This window comes from Lethenteron reissneri, chromosome 3, assembly GCF_015708825.2.
Source record: "Lethenteron reissneri isolate LAM-NWPU_2019-01 chromosome 3, ASM1570882v1, whole genome shotgun sequence".
NCBI lineage: Eukaryota > Metazoa > Chordata > Hyperoartia > Petromyzontiformes > Petromyzontidae > Lethenteron > Lethenteron reissneri.
The window spans coordinates 10,456,836-10,480,069 of record NC_083781.1 but is presented as its reverse complement, the minus strand read 5'-3'; the positions used below and the strand labels follow the sequence as shown (position 1 = coordinate 10,480,069).

General features: G+C 54.1%; 1 protein-coding gene across 1 annotated transcript; it reads right to left on the bottom strand.

The window, feature by feature from the left end:
* Window positions 1-3,254: 3,254 nt before the first annotated feature.
* On the bottom strand, window positions 3,255-20,746 carry LOC133346207 (extracellular serine/threonine protein kinase FAM20C-like). The gene is made up of 9 exons (XM_061557714.1): window positions 18,548-20,746; window positions 15,162-15,349; window positions 10,592-10,670; window positions 8,751-8,959; window positions 8,131-8,311; window positions 7,197-7,306; window positions 6,973-7,054; window positions 5,492-5,551; window positions 3,255-5,019 (listed from the first exon to the last, which is right to left on the bottom strand). The coding sequence occupies exons 1-9, from the start codon at window positions 19,156-19,158 to the stop codon at window positions 4,644-4,646; spliced, it is 1,896 nt and encodes a 631-aa protein (XP_061413698.1). The 5' UTR covers window positions 19,159-20,746; the 3' UTR covers window positions 3,255-4,643.
* Between the last annotated feature and the right edge of the window lie 2,488 nt (window positions 20,747-23,234).

The window sequence follows — 23,234 nt, the reverse complement described above, 5'->3', positions numbered from 1 at the left end:
CAATATCACGCGCTCAGAGTATTCGACTGCTGTACATTTCCACGTGATGATGATGATGATGAGCCCACTTCGTCGAGCTATCATTTCGTGGCCAGGTCGCTTCTGAAAAAGCGCTACACAGCTCAGTTGGACGTTACCTGATAAATAAAAACAATAATTTGCTAAAAAAACTGCTTAGCTATAGCGTAGCTTCGCATCACCGTTTGGTTCGGCCTTGGCACGGTGGCAAATAACCGGTGGGAAAATAAAATAAAATAAAAACTCCCGTGCCGTTTGGGAGCCGTGCTGGCTCGGCTCGCGTGTGCCAGTGGAGGTGTCAAGGGGCGTTGTCTCGGCGTGGTGCGGCTGGTCCAAAGCAGAGGCAAAAACCAAAAAACCAAACCCACCCCCCCATGGCTTCATCACCTCGCGGCGCATCACCCGCCACGCCTGCATCGATCACCATCGACAACAAAAGCAACAACGAAGTGAAATCAAAGTGATATTTACAGCCGACGTGAGCCGGAATAATCACGTGAACAACAATGATACTCTTCTTGGTTCTTTCGGTAAAGTCACGTAGAATGGAAATAATAAAGTAATACATTTTTTATTATTATATTATTTTATTATGTTTACTTTTTATTATTTTATTATTTCCATTCTACGTCACTTTACCGAAAGAACCAAGAAGATGAATCCCTGCAGTCACGAAAGCTTTAAATCGAAACAATTATACTAATAATAATAATGACGACGACGATGACGACGACGATGACGACGATCATTTCAGTAGTGATTGCAACGTTGCCACGCATCGGCAAGACTCGCCGTTATCGCACTTTGAAGTGACAGCGAACATACAGAGAGCGGTGGCGCAGTGGTTAGCGCACTAACAGCTTAGACCCGGCGACCCGAGTTTGATTACCAGCCCCCATCGCCCCTAGGTCGACTCAGCCTTAAATGCGTAACTGGTGCGGTGTGTAAAAAGACATCAGCGCTGGGGAGACAAAGGCGGCCGGGCGTGGTGCTGGCCACCCACCCCCTCGTGTGCCGTGCCGGCCTTCATTAGGTGCTACTCGCTAACAGCACTTTCCCCAAAAGTATATTAAGGCTATACGGGGGATCATTGCCTTTGTACTGTTTGTGTTTTGCTTGGGAGGAGGGAACCGAGCCCATCATTCCTCTGGGCTCCGTAAAATGATTACCACTTTGTGAGAAATGAACAGCCGTTGTGCCACATTATATACATACTGGGCTTTCGCCATAGGAACGTGGATTCTCCCACCACTGGATCGCCAACGAAGATAAGCACCACCCAAGATGCACGCCACCAGTTCCCCCCCCCCCCCCGCTCCAAATGTCCACGTGATAGGCCCCCTTTTGTTGAGCTATAAGTTGTGGCCAGGTCGCTTCTGAAAAAATAAGTTCATCCCTCAGTGGACTTTGCCTGGTAAGAAAATGTTTTTAGTTTCATCTGTAGATTTTTCGCAAGTGATTTGACAACCTTTCCCATACTTTGGCACTCCTGACGGTGTTTTTGTGTTTGTCATTGTAACATTCTGACCCCGTGCCCCCTGACCGGACATATGTGAGAAATAAAAAAAAGAAAGAGAAGAGCTTAATAGCTCATCGGATTCCTCCCGCAGCATAAATAAACATCCTGACTCCGATGATACGAAGGGGAATTGGTCCAACGCGTGCAATGGAGGAATCCTCCACGTGAACGAGTGCCGAGACCCGCCGAGGCCTTCCCCGCCCGCCACCAAAACACGACATCCGTCGTCGTTGTTGTCTTCGCAGAAAATAAGTTAGGCGATAATTATAATCGCGCGGGGAATGTGTGTGGGGCTTAAAATCGAGCGCACGCCCGTGGCGGCGCTTAGCAGGCGCTTAGTCCCTGCGCGCAAGGCGCTGGTTCCACATCCGCGTCGCACGCCCCTCTAGTGCAACAAAATAAAAATAAAAACCCATCCCAAAGAGCAGAGCGTCGCGAACCGACGTTCACACGCCGCCGCAGCGCCGTCCACGGAATGGTTCCTCTCTCCCGTCGTTTTTGTTTTCTCGTCCTCCTTCTTCCGCTCGTTTTCCACCGCACAAGCGAGCCGTGCGCCGGGGCCATCACTGGGGCCAGCGGCGGCGCTCCTCGGACGAGGCCATACGATTAAACGGAACGAGAGTTGACACACACAAAAAAAAATGTTTTCGCAAAAAAAAACTAAAACCGCGTCAACGTCTACGGCTGTATAGTGGTGTCGATGAGCATCAACCATCAAGCACGCCAACTCCGCTTATCCTCGCAGCAGCAGCAGCAGCAACGGCAGCAGCAGCAGCAACGGCAGCAGCAGCAGCAACAGCAACGGCAGCAGCAGCAGCAGCAACAGCAGCAGCAGCAGCAACGGAGGCGGCGGGCTTTGGGCTTGGCCATGGACGAAAGATGATGGTGATCACCGTCGCGCGCCGCTTTCAGATTCGGCGCTTCTGCGGCCGTCTGGAACGCACTTTTAAATCGTGTCGATTGAAAAATAATTTCTTTAGAAATTAAAAATAATTTCTTTAGAAATGATTTTTTGTTTTTAGTTTGTTGTCCTTCCACGCACCTCCGACGACCACGGTTGGCTTCGTACGGTGCGAAAGAAGTTCAACGTACAGTACAGACACACATCGGTCCGGGACCTTCCTCTAGGTCGACACAGCCTCAAATGAGTACCTGGTGCGGTGCGGAGTAAACATCGCTGCTAGGGAGACAAAGGCGGCCGGGCATGTGTGCTAACCACCCACCCCCTCGTGTACCGTGCCAGCCTTCATAGGTGCTACTCGCTAACAGCACTTGCCCCAACAGTCTGTTACAGGCTATACGGGTGGGGATCTTTATTTTGCTATCTATCTGTGTGTGTGTATATATTGTTTAAGCGAAGTTTTATTTTGCCGAAAAACTCTGGTTTTGCCACTGCGATATTTTTTCCCGCTCCACCCCCCCTCGACCCCCCCAGCCCCCCCCCCCCCCCCCCCCCACACACTGCCGTCCCGATCGATCGACAGATTCCCATTGCACGAGAAGCGACGGAGCTCGCCATCGTCGCTAATAAATTACCCAGGCGCGCGCGTGCCCTCCGCACCGCCACCACCACCACGACCGCCACCACCACCACTACCACCACCACCACGACCGCCACCACCACCACGACCGCCACCACCACCACTACCGCCACCACCACCACGACCGCCACCACCACCACGACCGCCACCACCACCACCACGACCACCACCACCACCACTACCACCACCACTACTACCGCCAAGTCGCACATTTCGCTAGCGATCGTAAGCCGCGAGAACGGAGAGGAAAACCCACGGAAGCGAATTCCCCATCGCGACGAAACCAACCGCGGGGTGGTTCTGTGTCTGTCACTTGTCGTCACTTCTTCTTTTTAAAAAATATTTTTACACAAAAAAAACTTTTGCGCCGCTAATTAAAAATGACTCAACAACTAAAAACAAAATTGCCACCAGGCATCCCAACTTATATTATATATTTTCTTTCAATACATATTTTAGTTAAAAGAAATAAAATATAATTTCGATAAAAAAAATGTGAGAATTTCACCACCGATCGATCACCCCCATTTTTGGTGCCGCTGTCTAAATCACGACCCCTCCCCTACGGCCCCCCCCTCCCCACTGGGCTCCTTCCACAAAGCAGGCGGCAGCCAATGGAGGATCCGACGCAACTGGAGGGAGGCCCACCAGCAAACGAGAGAAAGAGGCCCCCCCCGACTTCCTCCGTCCCTGCGGCGAGCGAGCGAGGAGAGAGCGCAACGGCAAAACGCCGCTCCGCCTCGCCACGCGAGAGCTCGGGGAGTCGTCGGGCGAGCCGCTCGCCCCGGCTTGCTCCGAGCCGCTGGCCCGTGGGAACTCAGCACCGGACGACTGCAGCCAGGGAGAGCGGTGCGATTAAGGGGGGGGGGGGGGAGGGGGCGGCTGTGGGGGGCACAGCTGAAAAGAGAGGTATGGAGAGAACTAGACGTGACCCCCTCTGCCAGCCTGAACCCCCACCCCCTGCCGTTCCCCCACACTCCGGAACACTCACCAGTCCCAACCGCACCGCGTTGGCCGGCTAACAGGGCCCACACACACCAATCGGGCCCAGCGCCGGGCAGCGGCCAGCGGCCAGTGGCCAGGCCCTCACGCCCGCCAGTTGAGCCGGCAACAAAATAAATGATTCGGCGAGAAACGAAGGCATCCCCCCCGGCCACGTGCAGCCGCGCCGCCGTCGTTCAAATCCATCGTCGCGGACGCCCGGGCGAGTTACCACCTCGCCCCTTGGGGTTTAGAGTTTGTGTCTTCTTCACCGGGGCGGTGCGGTGCCCTCTCCCCGACGAAGCCTTTTGTAAGAATCCCGCGAGCTTCCGCGAGCTTCCGCGATCGCGACGAGGCAAAAAAACCGAACACGACTGACGGCGCAGCTCGTCGCTCCACGGGAGATATTTCTCCCCCGTCCCTCCCGCAACGCGTCCCCGTCTCTGCGCCGCGCAGACGCAGCAGCCCTCCCGCGACGCCGGGAGGCCCCGTTTGGCCTCCTCCCTCTGGCCAACTCCAACGTCGCGGCGACGTCGCCACGCCGCCGGCAACAACATCCCGTGGGAGGAGCGCCGTCGGCACGGCTATCTCCGCCGTGCCGCGGCTGCGGCGGCTTTCGCCGCGGCGCCACCACCACCACCGCCTCCTCCTTTTCCCCCTCCTCCACCTCCTTTCCCACCACCTCCTTTCCCTCCTGCGTCCTTGCCCGCGCCTCGCGGCGCCGCCGCCACGGCCGCCGCGGGCGGCTCTGGGAGTACGACGGCGTCGATGCCGAGCCTGGCCACGCAGGCCCGCACCTCGTCCAGCACGAGGCTCAGGCGGCGGTCGAGCGCCCGCAGGTGAGCCTCGATCAGGATGGGCGCCAGCGGCTCGCGGCTCAGGGACTCGCGCATAGCGGCGCTCAGCCGGTACCGGGGCTCCGCGAGCAGCTGCAGGCGCTGGTAGGTGGACTTGCGGATGCTGGAGGACGAGCGGTGGGGGTGGTGGTGGTGATGGTGGTGATGGTGGCGGTGGTGGTGATGGTGGCGGTGGTGGTGATGGTGGCGGTGGTGGTGATGGTGGTGGTGATGGTGGCGGTGGTGGTGATGGTGGCGGTGGCGATGGTGGCGGTGGTGGTGATGGTGGCGATGGTGGCGGTGGTGGTGATGGTGGCGGTGGTGGTGATGGTGGCGGTGATGATGACGGTGATGATGGCAGGGAGGGAGAGAAGAAGTTAAGCTCACAATTGATATGCGGGATAGCGAAATGGGTAAAGGTGCAGCCCCTGCAAGTGCTCGCTCACGCCAATTTTGGCGGAAGGGCCTCCGCTGCTAGAGGAAGCTCTACAAAGCCTCTCTCTTTCTACAACATAATTTGACACACTCTTCCAGATCTTAATCATGATGAATCGTGCTAAATCATCGTGCTCATGGCGAGCCGTGGTGCATCTTACCAGCAGCACTGCTGCAGAGGCACCAGGATGGTCATCTCATCGTGAGAGTGTTTCCCGAACCTGCAGGACAAGACAAGTTCCATCACGTGCCTGGTCAAGGTCGACACGTGACTGGGTTGGTGGATGTGTGGGTGAGTGGGTGACTTCGTGGGTGGGTCAGTGAGTGAGTGAGCAGGTGGGTGAGTGAGTTAATGGGTGAGTGAGGGAATGGGTGAGTGAATGAGTGGCTGGGTGTGTGGGTGAGTGGGTGACTTAGTGGGCGGGTCCGTGAGTGAGTGAGCAGGTGGGTGAGTGAGTTAATGAGTGAGTGAGGGAATGAGTCAATGAATGAGTGGGTGGGAGGGTGGATGTATGGGTGAGTTAGTGGACGCGTCAGTGAGCGAGTGGTTTGGTGAGTGAGTCAATGGGTGAGTAAATGAGTGGATGGATGGATGGATGAGTAAATGGATCATTGGTTAGGAATCTGGTCATTGAGCCATTGCCCCAGAGATAGTTTTGTCAGTACGCCTTAGGGTGGCAAATGCCAACACGTATTTTCACGAAGCATTTTATCTCTGGATCACAAAAATATACGATAGCAATGTCACTGTGGGAGCTGTCCATGAAAAAATTGTAATTAAATAAGGGTGTTGCAGTATGTGCGATAAAGAATATTGTTTTGCCAAAACAGTGTCTATATGACAGACAGTATCCACACGAAGTGTTCTGCCCATTGTGGACATTGCCCCTAGTGGACACTCTGGTAGCATATTCCACCCCAGGAGATACCCTCGAATCAATCAGCCCCCTCGGCTCAAAGGCTAAACAGGTGAGAAGGACGACTTGAGTGAGTGAGTGAGTGATTGGACGACGTGAGCGAGTGGACGACTTCAGTCAGTGAGTGGACGACTTAAGTGAGTGAGTGGACGACTTCAGTGAGTGAGTGGACGACTTCAGTCAGTGAGTGGACGACTTCAGTGAGTGAGTGGACGACTTAAGTGAGTGGACGACTTCAGTGAGTGGACGACTTCAGTGAGTGAGTGGACGACTTAAGTGAGTGAGTGGACGACTTCAGTGAGGGAGTGGATGACTTAAATGAGTGAGTGGACGACTTCATTGAGTGAGTGGACGACTTCATTGAGTGAGTGGACGACTTAAGTGAGTGAGTGGACGAATTTAGTGAGTGAGTGGACGACTTCAGTGAGTGAGTGGACGACTTAAGTGAGTGAGTGGACGACTTCAGTGAGTGAGTGGACGACTTCAGTGAGTGAATGGGTGACTTAAGTCAGTGAGTGGACGACTTCAGTGAGTGAGTGGACGACTTCATTGAGTGAGTGGACGACACGAGTGAGTGAGTGGACGACTTCAGTGAGTGAGTGGATGACTCGAGTGAGTGAGTGGTCGATTCGAGTGAGTGAGTGGTCGACTCGACTCGAGCGAGCGGTCGACTCGATCGTGTGGGGGGGGGGGGGGCGGGTGAGTGAATCCAGGGCGCCGCTGACCCGCGCCCGTTGTCCAGGTGGATGATGAACGTCTCGTTGCCAAACTTCTCGAACGTCTCGTAGTGATGCCGGTCCATGTTGCCTGCAAAGTCACGGACGCGACCACCCGCCGGTCAGAGACTGGGCCACAGCGGAGGTCGCACGGCGGCGAATCGGGGGGACGGGCACGCAGTGGCGCGCGCGGACGCTCGGCGGACGCTCGGCGGACGCTCGGCTCGGCTCACCCATGAGGAAGTCGAACACCGTCATGTCCATGACGTCCAGGAGGCGCGTGCCGGAGTTGTACGGCGCCGTCTTCCGCACCTCGCTGCAGTAGTTGGGGTCGATCTCCCAGCTGGTACGGGGGGGGGGGGGGAGGTGGTGGTGGAGGGGTGGGGGGGGGAAAGAACAGGGGGGGGGGTCACGCGCAAAAAAAATGTAAAGGTGCCCGTCTAGGTTTCGCAGGGCGTCGCACGAGGCGGGCGGTGGGGTAGACAACGCCACGCCTGCCCGGCCGCCTTTGTCTCCCCGGAATATTTGCGCGCACCGCACCGCTAATGAGTGCTCCGTGTGGCCCGTAACGGACGGTTGGGGCAAGTGCTGTTAGCGAGCAGCACCTGTGAAGGCCGGCGCTGTGGCACACGATGGGGTGGGTGGCCGTGTGTGTACTACGCGTCGAACTTCTTTCGCACCGTACGTAGCCAACCGTGCTAATCGGTGGTGCGATGAGCGCGGTTGGCCGGCCGCCTTTGTCTCCCCAGCGGCGACGTTTAAAACACTGCGCCGGCTACTCGCACGAGGCCGAGTCGACGCAGGGGGAGGCCCACGACCTGCTCAGATATGCGACACCGGCGTCGACCACGTGCGAGTTTGTGGCGGTAGCGCGCACCACTGCCACTGCCACCACCGCCACTACCGCCACGACCACTGCCACCACCGCCACCACCGCCACCACCACCACTGTTACCACCACCACCGCGATTACCACCACCACCGCCGATACCGCCACCACCGCCGATGCCACCACCATCACCATCACCACCACCACCGCCGCCGCCACCGCCACCACCACCAACACCGCCACCGCCACCACCACCACCACCAACGCCGCCACCGCCACCACCACCACCGCCAACACCGCTACCGCCTCGAACCCCGCGACCGGACTCGGGCGCTCACTTGGCCTTGCGCCGCTTGTGGTAGGAGCGGCGCCACGGGTTGCGCCAGGAGGTGCGCGGCGCGATGTCCGTGTCCGGCAGGAAGGCGGCGAGGGATCCCTCCAGCTGGTCGGGCTGCCCGCACAGCGCGTGCTCCGTCGTGCAGTAGTACGAGCAGTCGCCGTAGAAGCACACGTTGTTCGCTGCTCACGCACGCACACGTGGGCAGACGTTACGGAAGGATGGGCAGACTCACGGATGGATGGGTGGACAGACTAACTCATGGATGGACGGATAGGCTAACTCATGGATGGACGGACATGCTCGCGAATGGATGGATGGACAGCTTAACGGATGGATGATGGACATGCTGACAGCTGTGTGGGTGGACAGGCTAACGGACGGACGAGTGGACAGACGGATTGTCATACTGACGGACTCAGGGAGGGATGCACAATCCGAATGGGACAGATGCACAGATGTATGGACAAACCAATACACCAACAGATCGACGGATGGGTGTGCGAACCAACGGATGGTCGGACAGATGGAGCGAGCTACAGAGGGATGGACCAACACAACGGACGGACCGGATGAACAATTCAGCTCTGGGCCCCCCACCCACCCCCTCCACCACCTCACCGGGCGAGATGAAGAACGTCTTGATGAGCTTGCTGTCGTTGGTGATGTCGCGTATCTCGCGCGTCATGTTCACGAGGCGCCCCACCACGGGGGGCACGCGGCGGAAGTCGAGCACTTGGTCGAGGTGGAAGGCGGCGATCTCCGCGTTGTGCCGCTCAAAGTCGGAGAAGTAGAAGAAATCGGGCGGCGTCTGCTGGTCCCTCCGTTGCCTGTGGGTAGAAGACGGAGCGGGAGCACTCGTGCTCAAGCAGTGAACTTTTTAAATCCTTTATATTAAGTTCGCTTGCTTGCGTGCTTGCTTGCTTGCTTACGACCGTGCAAACCTTTCGGTCGTTTTTTAACCCACTTCCCGTGATCCAATCGAGCTGACATTTTGCACACAGACTCGTTGTGCGTGACAATTAATGTTCGTGAAAATTTTTTGTCCAAAATTTTACACTGTTTAGGGAAAACAAATTAAATATTTAATTACCAATTGTTTAATACTGCAGACAATCATCTGACCCATAGGTGGCAGCCATCTCAAGCCAGAGGACGAGAGGACTCTAGCTGCCACGCATATAAAGGATTTATTGTGAAAAACTTTGTTTTTATGGGTTAATTTTTTAAATCCTTTATATTAAGTTCGCTTGCTTGCTTGCTTAGGACCGTGCAAATCTTTCGGTCGTTTTTTAACCCACTTCCCGTGATCCAATCGAGCTGACATTTTGCACACAGACTCGTTGTGCGAGACAATTAATGTTCGTGAAAATAGTTTTCCAAAATTTTACACTGTTTAGGGAAAACAAATTAAATATTTAATTACCAATTGTTTAATACTGCAGACAATCATCTGACCCATAGGTGGCAGCCATCTCAAGCCAGAGGACGAGAGGACTCTAGCCGCCACGCATATAAAGGATTTAGAGTGAAAAACTTATTTTGTCATTCGTTATGTAGTGGCTAGGAGATGTTAACTACCTCGCCTGGTACGCAGGAGGTCGTGGGTTCGGTCCCGACCCCGACGCCTGCTGCTGTATATTTGGAGTCTGCGTGTCTCTTACTCTCCCCGTGGTCGCGTGGATTTTTCTCGGGGTCCCCCGGTTTTTCTCTCCACACTTAGAATCGACATCACGTTGACAGCATTTGGCTGCTATAAATTCCCACACGATAACCCACTTCTTTGAGCGGTCATTTGTGGCCAGGTCACTTCTGAAAAAGAGCTACAAAGCTCAGTGAGCCTTACCTGGTCAAATACCAATAAACTTTACGTTGTTTGAGTTTAGTTTCAGTTATATCGACGTACTCAGTTTAGTCAAACTTCCGCGTGGGAAACTCGCTAGGCTGGTCCCAGCCAAAGATACAGCTAAAGGTGCATGCCCTGCAAGTGCTTTCTCACTCAGCTGCTGGCAGAAGGCCCTTCAGTAGAGGGAGCTCCGGAGGGCATTTTTGGCCTACTCTTCCACACTGCTGCTGATGCTCTTGCTGCTGCTGCTGCTTACGCCTTCATTCAAGGCCAAGGTGGTGCCCCACGTCTTTCCAAGAGGTGTGAGTACCCACGCTTTACCCCACCAACAAGCAACCTGACAATCGATCAACTGGGAGTGGACCCATTCATACCCCCACCCCCCTATACCCCAGTCTGGTTCGAATGAGCCCTGGTGCAAGGCATGAAATGGGGTCAACCCCTTCCCCATTCCCTGTCCTCTGGGCCAAACGTTGATGGAACGTTGAGCCAACGTCGAGGCAACGTTGGTCCGACGGTTTCCAGCCACACGCCAACGTTTTTTTAAATAAACGTCGGCGCGCTTGCTGGGGTGGCTCTTTTAGCGGAGCCCGGCGCGACGCGTGTTGGCACCTACTTCATGGGCTTGAAGAGCGCCTGGCCGTAGTTCTTGAAGGTCATGATGAGCTTGAGTTGCGTGCCGCCCGACTTCATGACTGAATCGGGAAGTGCGGGGGGGGGGGGGTGGATGTGTGGGGGGGGGGGGGGTAGAGGAAGGGGGGGTGGTGAAGGGGTCGGGGAAGGGTGGCACACGGAACGGACGGCAGTGGGGTCACGCGGTGTGCGTGCGGACCGACCGGATGGCGCGGCGGTTCAAGTGTCAACGGTGCGACCGCGTGCGCTGTTGTTCATCGGCGGGCGGTGGTGGTGGTGGCGGGCGGCGGTGGTGGTGGTGGCGGGCGGCAGTGGTGGTGGTGGCGGTGGTGGTGGTGGCCGGCGGCGGTGGTGGTGGTGGCGGGCGGCGGTGGTGGTGGCGGGCGGCGGTGGTGGTGGCCGGCGGTGGTGGTGGTGGCGGTGGTGGTGGTGGCTGGCGGGGAGCACGGGTGGGTGGGTGGTGCCTCTGGCAGTCATCTCAGTCAGTCAACCCACGGCACCTGCCTCTATCCCGTGACCTCTAACCCGTGACCTCTAACCCGTGACCTCTATCCCGTGACCTCCGTCCCGTGACCTCCGTCCCGTGACCTCCTGCCAGCAGCGGGGCCGTCGGCAACTTCGCGCGACGGCCTCGAGGGGCACCTAGCTTGGTACGAGCGCCATGGTGACGTCACCATGTACCAGTGGCCCAAACCAGGCTACTGTTAATATTGTATTTAAAGCATCATGAGCACCAACTGAACGCTGCGAGGAAAATGTTTTCAATTAAATTTTTTCAATAATAATAATAATCAGGATTTCAATCCAAAATGTTGTGGGGGTCTCTAAGCCTGATCTACACGTGTGTAGTAGTGGTGTGTATTAGTAGCTGTGTAGTAGTGGGTGTATAGTCGTGGAGCGGTAGTGTAACGGTTAGCGCGCTGCGCTACGAACCTGGTGACCCGGGTTCGATTCCCGCTCACGGCCAACACCACCAAGTGACGAATATCAAAACCGGTTCTAGGCCTCCCCTATGTCGACTCAGCCTCAAATGAGTACCTGGTGCGGTGTGTAAACATCGCCACCGGGGTGACAAAGGCGGCCAGGCGTTGGTGCTGGCCACCCAAACCCCCTTGTGTGCCGTGCCGGCCTTCATTAGGTGTTCGCTAACAGCACTTGCCCCAACAGTCTGCCGCAGGCTCTACCGGAGATCTTGGTCTTTGTGTATAGTCGTGGACGCCCGGAACCCCGATTAATCTGCGTCCGTGCGCTGCGAGTGACGTTCACTCCCCGCTGTCTCCACTCGGGGGCAGTGCAGCACAGAGCGTGGTCGATGTCGCCACGGGCTTGTTGACCCGGGAGAGTGCCTGCCACTATCAAGACTACATTTTTTGTTTTGTTTTACCAGGTAAGGCCCAACTTGAGCTGTGTACAGCTCTTCTGCAGGAGCCACCTGGCGATAAATGATCAGCTCAACGAAGTTGGCTTTTTTAAAATGTGGAAATGTATAGCAGCCAAATCTTCCAAACGCATGTTTCTGAATGTGGAGGGAAAAGCCGAAATATCCAGAGAAAAATCCACGCGATCACGGGGAGAGTAAGAGGCACGCAGACTCTAAATATATAAAATGCGTCAGGGTCGGGATCGAACCCACGACCTCCTGTATACCAGGCGAGGTAGTTAACATCTTGTCACTGTCGCGTTGAGTCTCAAGACTTGTTTTTATTTTATTTAGGAGGGTCCTGCCAGGTTTTCGCAGTAATGGGACGATGTTGCTACTGCATGTGTGCGAGTGATCCCAGTTACAGTGGCTAGGAGATGTTAACTACCTCGCTTGGTATACAGGAGGTCGTGGGTGCAGTATATTTGGAGTTTGCGTGTCTCTCTCTCCCCGTTGTAGCATAGATTTGTCGACGGATCCTCCGGTTTTTTGCCTCCACATTTAGAAACGTGCGTTCAGAGTATTTGGTTGCTAAAAAAGAAATCCACATAAGCCACTTCTCTTTGAGCTATCATTTGTGGCCAGGTCGCTTCTGAAAAATAAAATCTGTATAGCTCAGTGGGGCTTACATGGTAACATACAAAAAAAAAACCGTTTCTACTGTTTGAGTTTAGTTTCAGGTATATCGACGTACTCAGGCGAGTCAAAGTCCACGTGGGAAACTCGCTAGGCTGGTCCCGGCCAAAGATACAGCTAAAGGTGCATGCCCTGCAAGTGCTTTCTCACTCAGCTGCTGCCAGAAGGCCCTTCAGTAGAGGGAGCTCTGGAGGGCATTTTTAGCCTGCTCTTCCACACTGCTGCTGATGCTCTTGCTGCTGCTGCCTTTATTCAAGCTGGGGGAGGAACCCAGGCGGGAAACCCCACGGAGAACACGAGGAAGAACACACAACCTCCACAGACAGAGAGCGAGAGGTGCCCGAGTTGGGAATTGAACCTAGGCTCCCATTTCTAACCGGCACGCCCCTAAGGCAGCGGTCTCCTCGCCACAGCGGCTTGCTGCTTCCAGCGGTGGTCACACAGCTCGTTCTGTCTCCCGTGGTCGACGCCTTTAAACTCAATCATCCACCGGTCTGTTTTCATCCAGAACATTGTTTAATGTGATTATTGGGGGGAGGGGCGGGGGGAGAGCAGAACCTGGCCGAGGATTGAAATCGAATTGGGCATCGTCACTCCTCCATCCCTCCCTCCTGTCCAATGTCCCCTCCCCCCTCCCCCGTCTCCAATTTCCCCTCCCCCCTCTCGCTTCCCAGACCCGTGGGGGCCCTGGTGCCGTTGTACTGCCTACACACTCGATAGCTACCCCCACTGGAATATAAACAGTCTATATACAGTCTATATATATACTGCATTGCATCTGCGCTACCGTTTTCATTGCTGCCAGATCTCGTCATCATCGTCATTACACTGGTCAACACACTTTTTCTGGCATAAGGTATTCCAACGGTTTTAAGGTAATTTTTGGGGTGCCGATTCCAAATCTGGCATCAGTTTTTGTCTATCACATCAGGTTTTTGAGATATCAAATATTGCATTTTCAATAAAAACTGCGGAAGAAAAATATTAAATAAATGTGGATATCTACATAAAATGATATTATAAACACACTATCCTAAAAATACAGCACCATATTTTAACACTAAAGCAGTCACTGACTCGCAACAACTTGCAATCATAAGTGACAAGAGTTAATTTCGGGTAAAATCAATGAAAATGGGGTATGCCAATAGCATAAAAATGAGATGTGATAGAGCAAATCTGAGATCAGATTTGGAATCAGCACCCTGAAATTAGTCTAGAACAGCTGCAAAAGTCCAGGCCAGAATAGTTTTTTTTTGTTGACCAGTGTTATCATCAGCAGCCATGGTCACTCCACTGCTGGATGAAGGGCCTGCCCCAATCCGTCGACCCGCCACTTCTCGCGGTGCTGCCACGTTGTAACCCATCCACCCGATCCGCGAGCCGATTTCACCGCTCCGTCTCCCCGGTGGCGACTTCCCTGACCACGAAACCATCACCGGTGTAATGGCACCGACGTGACCACTAAATCGCCATTCGCTTGACCACTGCCACAAGTTTCATAACATTGAAGGCGATCTCATGCTCCAACACGGATTGCAGCACCGGTGGTGGGAATTCCACATTCCTATGGCTGGGGGCGGGTCTACCCATTAGGAACAAACCGCCGTTGACTTCCACACAAAGTTGGGGCTCATGTTATCGGCTCCCAACCAGGGAGTTGAACTCGCACCCCGAGTTCAACTGAACCGCCACCACCACCACCACCAACAACAACAACAACAGCAGCAGCAGCAGCAACGTTAGTGTAAAGCATAGCAACGCGTGCGGCGTGGCGCGGGTGTAACGTGACACGGTGTGATGTGTGGTACGTACGGTGTGATGTGTGGTACGGTGTGATGTGTGGTACGTACGGTGTGATGTGTGGTACGGTGTGATGTGTGGTACGGTGTGGCGTGATCGCAAGGACGTGGTGTGACTGACCAGAGCACTAGGGTGGTTTGGAGTCGGTTGATGTGACGTGGCACGGCGTGATGTGGCAAGTTTGGCGTGGCGTGGCATGGTGTGGTGTGGCGTGGTGTGACACGGTATGGGGTGGTGTGGTGTGGTGTGACACGGCATGGCGTGGTGTGGCGATGCGTGGCATGACATGGTGTGGCGTGGTGTGACATGATATGGCGTGGTGTGGCGTGGTGTGGTGTGGTGTGGCATGGTGTGGTATGACACGGCATGGCATGGTGTGGCGTGGTGTGGCGATGCGTGGCATGATATTGCGTGGCGTGGTATGACACGGCATGGCGTGGTGTGGCGATGCGTGGCATGACATGGTGTGGCGTGGTGTGACATATGGCGTGGGTGGCGTGGTGTGGTGTGGTATGACACGGCATGGCGTGGTGTGGCATGGCACGGCGTGGTGTGGTGTGGTATGACACGGCGTGGCGTGGCATGGTGTGGCGATGCGTGGCATGACACGGTGTGGCGTGCGTCGCCATGGCGTGGTGTCATGCTGACATGGCGTGGTGTGTGCAGAATTTAGGAGAGGAAAATGCCCGCGTACCCACACTTACGATCTTCTGGCTCAGCAGGTCGCCCAGGAGGGCGTCCACCACTGGTGCCCGGCGCCCGTACATGGCACGCCGCGTGATCCCCACGTGGAACCGCAGCCAGTTGGGGTACGTGTCGTACGGGCTGCGGCTCGCCGCGGCATGCGGGCCGGGGATTAGCTCGGCCGCCGGGTCACTCGTCCTGCGGGGGAGGGGAGGAACATCCATCATCATCATCGTTGCCATCATCCTCATTGCCATCATCATTGCCATCATCATTGCAATCATCATCATCATCATCATTGCCGTCATCATCATCATTGCCATCATCATCATCAGAGTCGTTCATGTTGTAGCTCTAAGCGGCTTCCACCGGTGTCCACAGCTCCCATCACCGGCGCCGTCGTCACCACGCAACTTCACAGCCGGGCGGTGCCGGCGGCGGTGGCGGTGGCTACGCCGCTTCACGTGGCCTCCTGGCAATCATCGAGCGCTGCCGTGGAGAGCCAGGGGATCACCGCACTACACATTTCTTATTCTTCTTATTCTTTCGTACGGCTGCTGGTGTAGATAGAGAGCAACAACTGCCATTTCACATTCAGGTTGTCAAGAGCGTTGTGCCCCCCCCCCCCCCCCTGTCTCTCTCGCGCGCGGGGTGGGTGGCGCTCCGGTTTCCTCCCACGTGGTTTAACCGCTCAGAAATGATGAGCCTAAAATATATATTTTTTAAAACCCAAATGTGACAAGGACCCTCGTCAATAATTGCCTTATTACGACTCAGTGTGGCTCTCCTGGATTTATAGAAAATAAATAAAAACCACTCATCACCGAAACTCCTCCACGACCAAAGACAAAGATCCCCCGTATGGCGTTAACAGACTTGTTGGGGCAAGTGCCGTCAGGAAGTAAACGCCCACGAAGGCCGGCACGGTACACGAGGGAGTGGGTGGCCAGCACCACGATCTGCGACCTCCACCACGCACGGCCATCATCGTTATCATAATTGTTTTTTTTACCCTTCTATCTGGCAACAAAACTGACACCTTTTTTTACAAGGAGTCATGTTTGCATAGACCGCAATACCTGCAGCCATAATGCAAACAAATAACATAACTCCGATAATATATGCACTGTCCTTGAAGTTGATTGGTCCAGGACAGTGCATATATTATCAGAGTTATGTTATTTGTTTGCATTATGGCTGCAGGTATTGTGGTCTATGCAAACATGACTCCTCGTAAAAAAGGTGTCAGTTTTGTTGCCAGATAGAAGGGTAAAAAAACAATTATCATATTTTTTACTGGCAAAGGAGGTTCCAATGGTGTAAATCATCGTTATCGTCGCGCCCTTCATACCAAAGCACACTACCACCACCGCCGCCACCCACTTTTGAAAAGGGGCACCCCCAGTAGCAGCTGTCCCTGTGCGGCGACACAAGATCGACCCCGGGCACCTGGCCTGCGAAACGCGCCTCGCCGCCCCAACTCAGCTCCGTCTCAGAAGGCAAATCAAGCTTGATCCTGGATAGTGAACGCACGCGGTTTGTTCGCTCCGTTTTCACTATCGCTTCGTCGACTTTGTTTTAGATTTCGTTGCCGTTTGGAATGTTGATGTCGCCCAGGCGAATCTTGCAAGACGAGACTCAATCCCGTTCAGGCGGAATCAACAGGAGCATCTGTGCGTGTGGAGTGTGCGTGTGTTGTGTGCGTGTGTGTATATACGTGTGGTGTGCGTGTGTGGTGTATATTCGTGTGGTGTGTGTGTGTAGTGTGTGTGTGCGTGGTGTGTGTGTGTATATGCGTGTGGTGTGTGCGCGTGTTGTGTTCGTGTGTTTTCTTTTCAATTAGCAAAGTCCAGTCAGTACCTTGGAGAGCGGCTACTGTTCCCGACGTTCGCGCCCGGCAGGACCCCCCCACCCCGTCAGCCGGGTGTGAACGCGTCAGCCAGTGCAGCGAGTACTCTTATTATGTACGCAGCGGCTTCATTTCAGCCGGAGCCGCCCGGGACTGATCTCCGGAAAACACGTGTATATGTGCCCGGGGGAAAGGGGGGACGGCGGGGGGGGGTGGTAGGCGCTGGCTGTAATGACTATTACGTTTCTAATCGTTTTGTTGTCATCAGTGATAATGTTTCTCACGCTGCTGGTTGCCAAGTACCTAATCCTAACATCGAAGACAAAGCACTGTTCGCTAACACCTACGAAGGCCGACACGGCACACGAGGTGGGGTGACCATTCCTTGGCCGCCCGCCTTTATCTCCCCAGTGCTGATGGGGGTTTTTAAAAAACATATTTTTTTGTCCACACCGTACCAGGTACTCATTTAAGGTCGAGTCGACCTCGAGAGAGGCCGTGGGAACGGTTCAGATATTCCTCACCGATGTTGTGCTGCGAGAGCTGGCGGACTCGAAGCCGCGTCGCCGGGTTTTGCAGAGCCAGCGAAGCTAACCACTGCGCCACCGCTCCTCGCAAATTGCATTGTACAGTACTCGCGTAAGCTCGCAACGTTGCTCTGGGACACGCACAGCACACTGTACATGCATGCATGCATAACATCGCAAGACAATGCAGTGGGGTGCATTCTCTTCGTTTAACAAAGACAAAGATCTCCCGTATAGCCTGTAACTGACTGTTGTGGCAAGTGATGTTAGCAAGCACATATGAAGGCCAGAACGGAACACGAGGGGGTGGGTGGGTGGCTAGCACCACGCCCGGTCGCCTTTGTCTCCCCAGTGGCGATGTTTACACACCGCACCAGGTACTCATTTGAGGCCGAGTCGACCTAGGGGAGGCCCAGGATCGGTTCAGATAATCGCCGGTGTTGGCCGTGAGCGGGAATCGAACTCGGGTCGCCGGGATCGTAGCGCAGTGCGCTAACCACTGCACCACCGCTCCCCACATACATTTGAATATACACACACACGTGTAGATACAGTATCCCTTAAACACATTTGCAGTGTGACGTTATAGGATTATGATTGTGGGCTATGTTGGCGCTGATGACAATTCCAGTGGCTGGCGATGTTTGCAGTGGTGCAAGTGCTGACGATGACAATTTTATTTGTAGTGGATTGTGATGGTGTAATGATGGAATTGCGGTGCTTTTCCCTCCTGCTGATGACGGTTGCAATAGCAGCAGCTGCTGCTGCTGATGGTGGTGGTGGTGGTGCAATTATGGTCATGACGATGATGTTGGTGGCGGTGGCGGTGATGATGATGATGATTACGATAATTGTATAATGATGGCGATTGCGCGAGGCGGATGACGATTGCGGTATCTTTCACGAGCTGATAATCACATTAGTACCGTCATGACTGTGTTCACAGTTGATGTGGGGGGGGAGGAGGGAGTGGAGTGGGGGTGACAGTGGCTGTCATCGTCATACATCAACCACACTCACCACCCATCGCTGTCCAGGCGTTTACTCTTGGGATTAAATTTGGCTCCCGGCTCCACGATGAAGAGAAGATCTTCCTTGGATGGCGTCGGAACGGTCACCGTGTAGAGAGGGTGAGCGAATAGCGCGTCTAGAGACGACCACGCCGAGTCCTCCACCATCACCACCTCCGCATCATCACCACCACCACCATTATCCCTCGACCTCTTCTTAACCCCTTGCATGCCGCCTGCCGGAACGCCATCAACGCCCGCAATCCTCTTCCGGCCACGAGATGACTCGTCGCCACCGTCGTCAGCCGCCGGCGGTGCCTGCCGCAGCAGCTGTTGTTGTTGGTGGTGTTGGTGGTGGTAGCTGCTGTTCGATGACCCACCACCACCACCACCGACTACGCCGCTGCTAACGTCCTGTAGAATTCTCAAAGCCGCCTTGCCCCCGTCGTTGGCGGCGTTGTGCCGTGAGCGCCTCGCCACGTCGCTCGCCGATCCGCAACCGCATTCGTCCGCGCGCATCACTCGCCTCTCCAGCTCGGGCAGGAGGTCGAGCACGATGTGCAGGCAACAGGCGAGCACCAGCACGGCCACGAGCAGCAGCTTGAACTTGCGTTTCATCATGTTGGCTGCCGTCGTTGGTGTCACTTCTGCCGGTGATGCTAATGATGATGGTGATGATGATGGTGGTGGTGGTGGCTCTTAGCCCCCTTTCCTTTCGCCGTGTGATCTGGCCAGCTATCTATAGCCAGATATCTACCGAGGCTACAGTCACGCCAAAGGCACTGCTGCGATATTCCTTGCCTCCCCCCCCACCCGAATCCCCCGTTCTTCTATTCCCCGACAGCTGTAGCGGCCGATATGATTTTATAATGTTTTATTTTGTATTATTTTATTATTTCCCTTCTACGCGACTTTACCGAAAAAACCAAGAAGATGAATCCCTGCAGTCACGAAAGCTTTAAATCGAAATGATTTGATGACTTATATCTCTGGCCTCTCGCCCGAAACGTCGCCGATTATATATATTTATACCCGCCCCACCCTCCTCCTCCTCCTTTTAAGAGGTAGTGCTATGGACAAACGCGTTGTGTTTCATTTGGTGTCGTTTGTGATCGAACACTGCGGCCAATGATAGCAGTCGCATAACCAAACAATGATTATAATTATACAATAATAATAATAATGGTCATCGGACCCGATAGGAATTGTTCCCGTACAAGGGGAAAAACCCCCGTGTGAATACCGAATGCTACCGGACAGTGACACACAATAGGTTATAACAATCCTGACGATCGTGTAGTATCATTATCGTGTGAAGGCAGTTCCTTCCCTATACTAACTAATGCATTAATAATAATTATTGTTATCATACAAACGGCGACGATGAAGAGGCATTGATCGAGACGGCCTCACTGTTGTACAAATCGTTACGAGCGTAGCGGCAGCGCTAATGATAAACAATCGTCCAATGACACGCATACGAGCGGCGATGTGTTTTTTTAGACGGCAGAACGAAAGCGAATCCTACGCTCGTGTCGCCGAATGACATCGGCACGAAGAGGCGACCACCGCTCGCTGCCTCGGATGCCGCCGATTGTGAAAGCCTCCGCCTCCGCTGATGATACAAATAATTGTATTCTCTACTCACTCTCATCGGATCTCTCACTGCTGCTATACATCCCCGAAACCCATACCACGCTCCTTCCTCCTCCTCCCTGCGTCGTCCCACCGACCTAACCAGCCAAGCGGCGGCCAGCCAACACCGCTCGCTTCGCGTTGTCCGTCCGCGACCTTAGTCAATTCTCATTGCGTCTCCCTCCTTCCGTCTACCGGCAGCTGCGCTGGTCGCTGTGCTCGCGGTGGCAAATGCTGCTGCTGCTGATGCTGCTGCTGCTGCTCCTCTTATACCGGAGATCTTCCATCGAGCGACGATGAGCCGTGGGCTCCTGATTAAAACGTTACCCACTAACACCACCCACCCCCCACCCCCTTGGCTCGGAAGCGGTGACCCGCTTCTGAATCGCAGAGACGCACGCGTGTGCGCGTGTGTGTGTGAGAGTGAGAGAGAGCACGCGCGTGTGTGTGAGAGAGAGGGAGAGCTAATGCGCGTGTGTGTGTGTGAGAGAACGAGAGAGAGAAAGAGATAATGCGTATGTGTGTGAGAGAGGGAGAGAGGGAGAGAGAATGCGCGTGTGCGTGCGTGCGCGCGTGTATCGGAGCTGGCAGAGTGATGCGCGGTGTGGATGGGGAGGCGGGAGAGAGTTCGGGGGGAGAGGAGGAAGAGGAGGAGGAGGAGAGAGCTGATGGAATGGATGCACGCGGTGCATGCGCTCTGAAGGGGGCGATAGATTCGTGTGCTGCTGCCGCCGCTGTTGGTTCTCAATCATGATGATTGATGATGATGTAATTACAATGGTGATTGAGGGTGTCATTACAATGGTGACGGTGGTGGTGTCGTCACAGTGCTGGTGTGGTTACAACAGTGACTACACAGAGCTACAATAGAGTGATGATGATGGTGGTGATGGTGATGATGATTATGCCGATGATGCTTGTGATGCTGGCGATGATGATGAAGATGATTCAACAGTCGCGGTGTTGTTACGACTGTATGCGATGATGCTGGCTACGATAATGATCACGAAGATGCCATTGCAATCACGGTGTTGTAACAAGAGTAGATGACGATTGTGACGTCGATCTTACTGCAATCGGCTGTCCGACAAACACCGGTCCCATCAGCTGTGTGTGTGCGTGAGACGTAGTCCGCTACAAACCCGGCAAAAACCGAGTTCGATTCCCGCCCACGCTACAAACCAACGCAGGTGACGAACATCTGAATTCGATCCTGGACCTCCCCTAGGTTGACTCAGCCTTAAAAAACATATTTGTTTTGGTGTTGCACGAATCAAACATCAGCACTGGGGAGACAAAGGCGGCCGGGCGTGATACCGGAAACCCTCGCCATACCTCCGCCCCCCTACCTCGTGCGCCGTGCAGGCCTTCATCGGTGCCACTCACTCACAGCACTTGCCCCAACAGCATGTGCAAGGCTACACGGGGGGGGGGGGTCTTTGTCTTGTATTACCAAGACACACACACACACAACACACACGTGTATTGTGTGTGTTGTGTGTGTGTGTATTGTGTGTATTGTGTGTGTGTTGTGTGTGTGTTCCTATTATCAAGGCGACGCAACGAATGTGCCACGTGGCAGCTATGGGCTAGGAATAACTCCCCCCGCGCTTGTTGGTGCTGCGTCAGCGGTGGTACACAACAGAAACAACTAATACCGTGGCCTTGACGTTTTGGGCAATGGGCCTGCAAGAGAGACAGATTTAGGCGGGGGGATTGGAGGGCCTTCCCCATTCACGAATGTGAGTAATATCATGACAATAAGTTACATTTCGAGAACGCCTTTCTGTAGAGCACATCACGTAAATAGAAAACGCCACAACAACACAAACAATAACTGCGTCTTAAGTCGTAAATTCAATTAAGCGATGGGGTGGGGGGTGGCAGGGGGGAGGTTCGAGAGGGGAGTCAGCAGAGCGAACGTCCAGTGGACGTGAATTAGACATTCTGGGGGAAGGGGGGGGGGAATGAGACAATGCCCCAGCGGTCACCCATCGTCATCATCGTAGTGATCATCATCATGATCATTGTCATCATCAACCTCGTCGTCGTCGCTGTCGTCATCATCGTCATAATCATTATCGTCGTCATCATCATTATCATCATAATCATCATTATCATCATCGACGTTATCATCGTCGTCATCATCATCTTCATCACCATCATTATCATCATCATCATCACCATCATCGCCATCATCATTATCATCATCGTCGTCGTCGTCGTCATCATCATCTTCATCATCACCACCATCATCATCACCATCATCATCGCCATCATCATTATCATCATCGACGTCGCCATCATCGTCATTGTCGTCATCATCGTCGTCATCATCATCTTCATCATCACCACCATCATCATCATCACCATCATCATCGCCATCATCATCATCATCGTCGTCATCATCGTCATCGTCGTTATCATCATCTTCATCATCACCACCACCATCACAATCATCACCATCATCATCGCCATCATCATCGTCGTCGTTGTCGCCGTACAGACACGTGACCTGAGGCCACACCCTGACGAGCCCACTCCTCCAGCTGGGACACGCGGCACGACGCAGCAGGAGCAGCAGCAGGAGGAGGGTTCTGTGTCCACAAGGGAGCAACATCGTTGAGTCAGCCTTGTTAACAGGGTGGTCCAGATGTCTTATGACCCCCCCCCCCCCCCAAATTAATTGGCCCTGAACATTACAAAACAAATGTGGTGACATTGCATTACACACCCATTGGGCATATACAATAACTTTTAAGTTGTAGTGAATTAAAACTATTAAACTAAATTATGTTTTTGTTTTCGCTCTTTTTCAGAAGCGACCTGGCCGCAAATGATAGCTCAACGAAGTGGTATCATCATCATCATGTGAACATTTATAGCAGCAAGCCACTCTGAAAGCGTGATGTTGATTCTGAATGTGGGAGGGAAAAACCGGAGGACCCGGAGAAAAATTCCACGCGAGCGACGGGAGAGAGAGAGAGACACGCAAACTCCAAATATACAGCAGCAGCAGGCGTCAGGGTCGGGCTCGAAGCCACGACCTCCTGCATACCAGG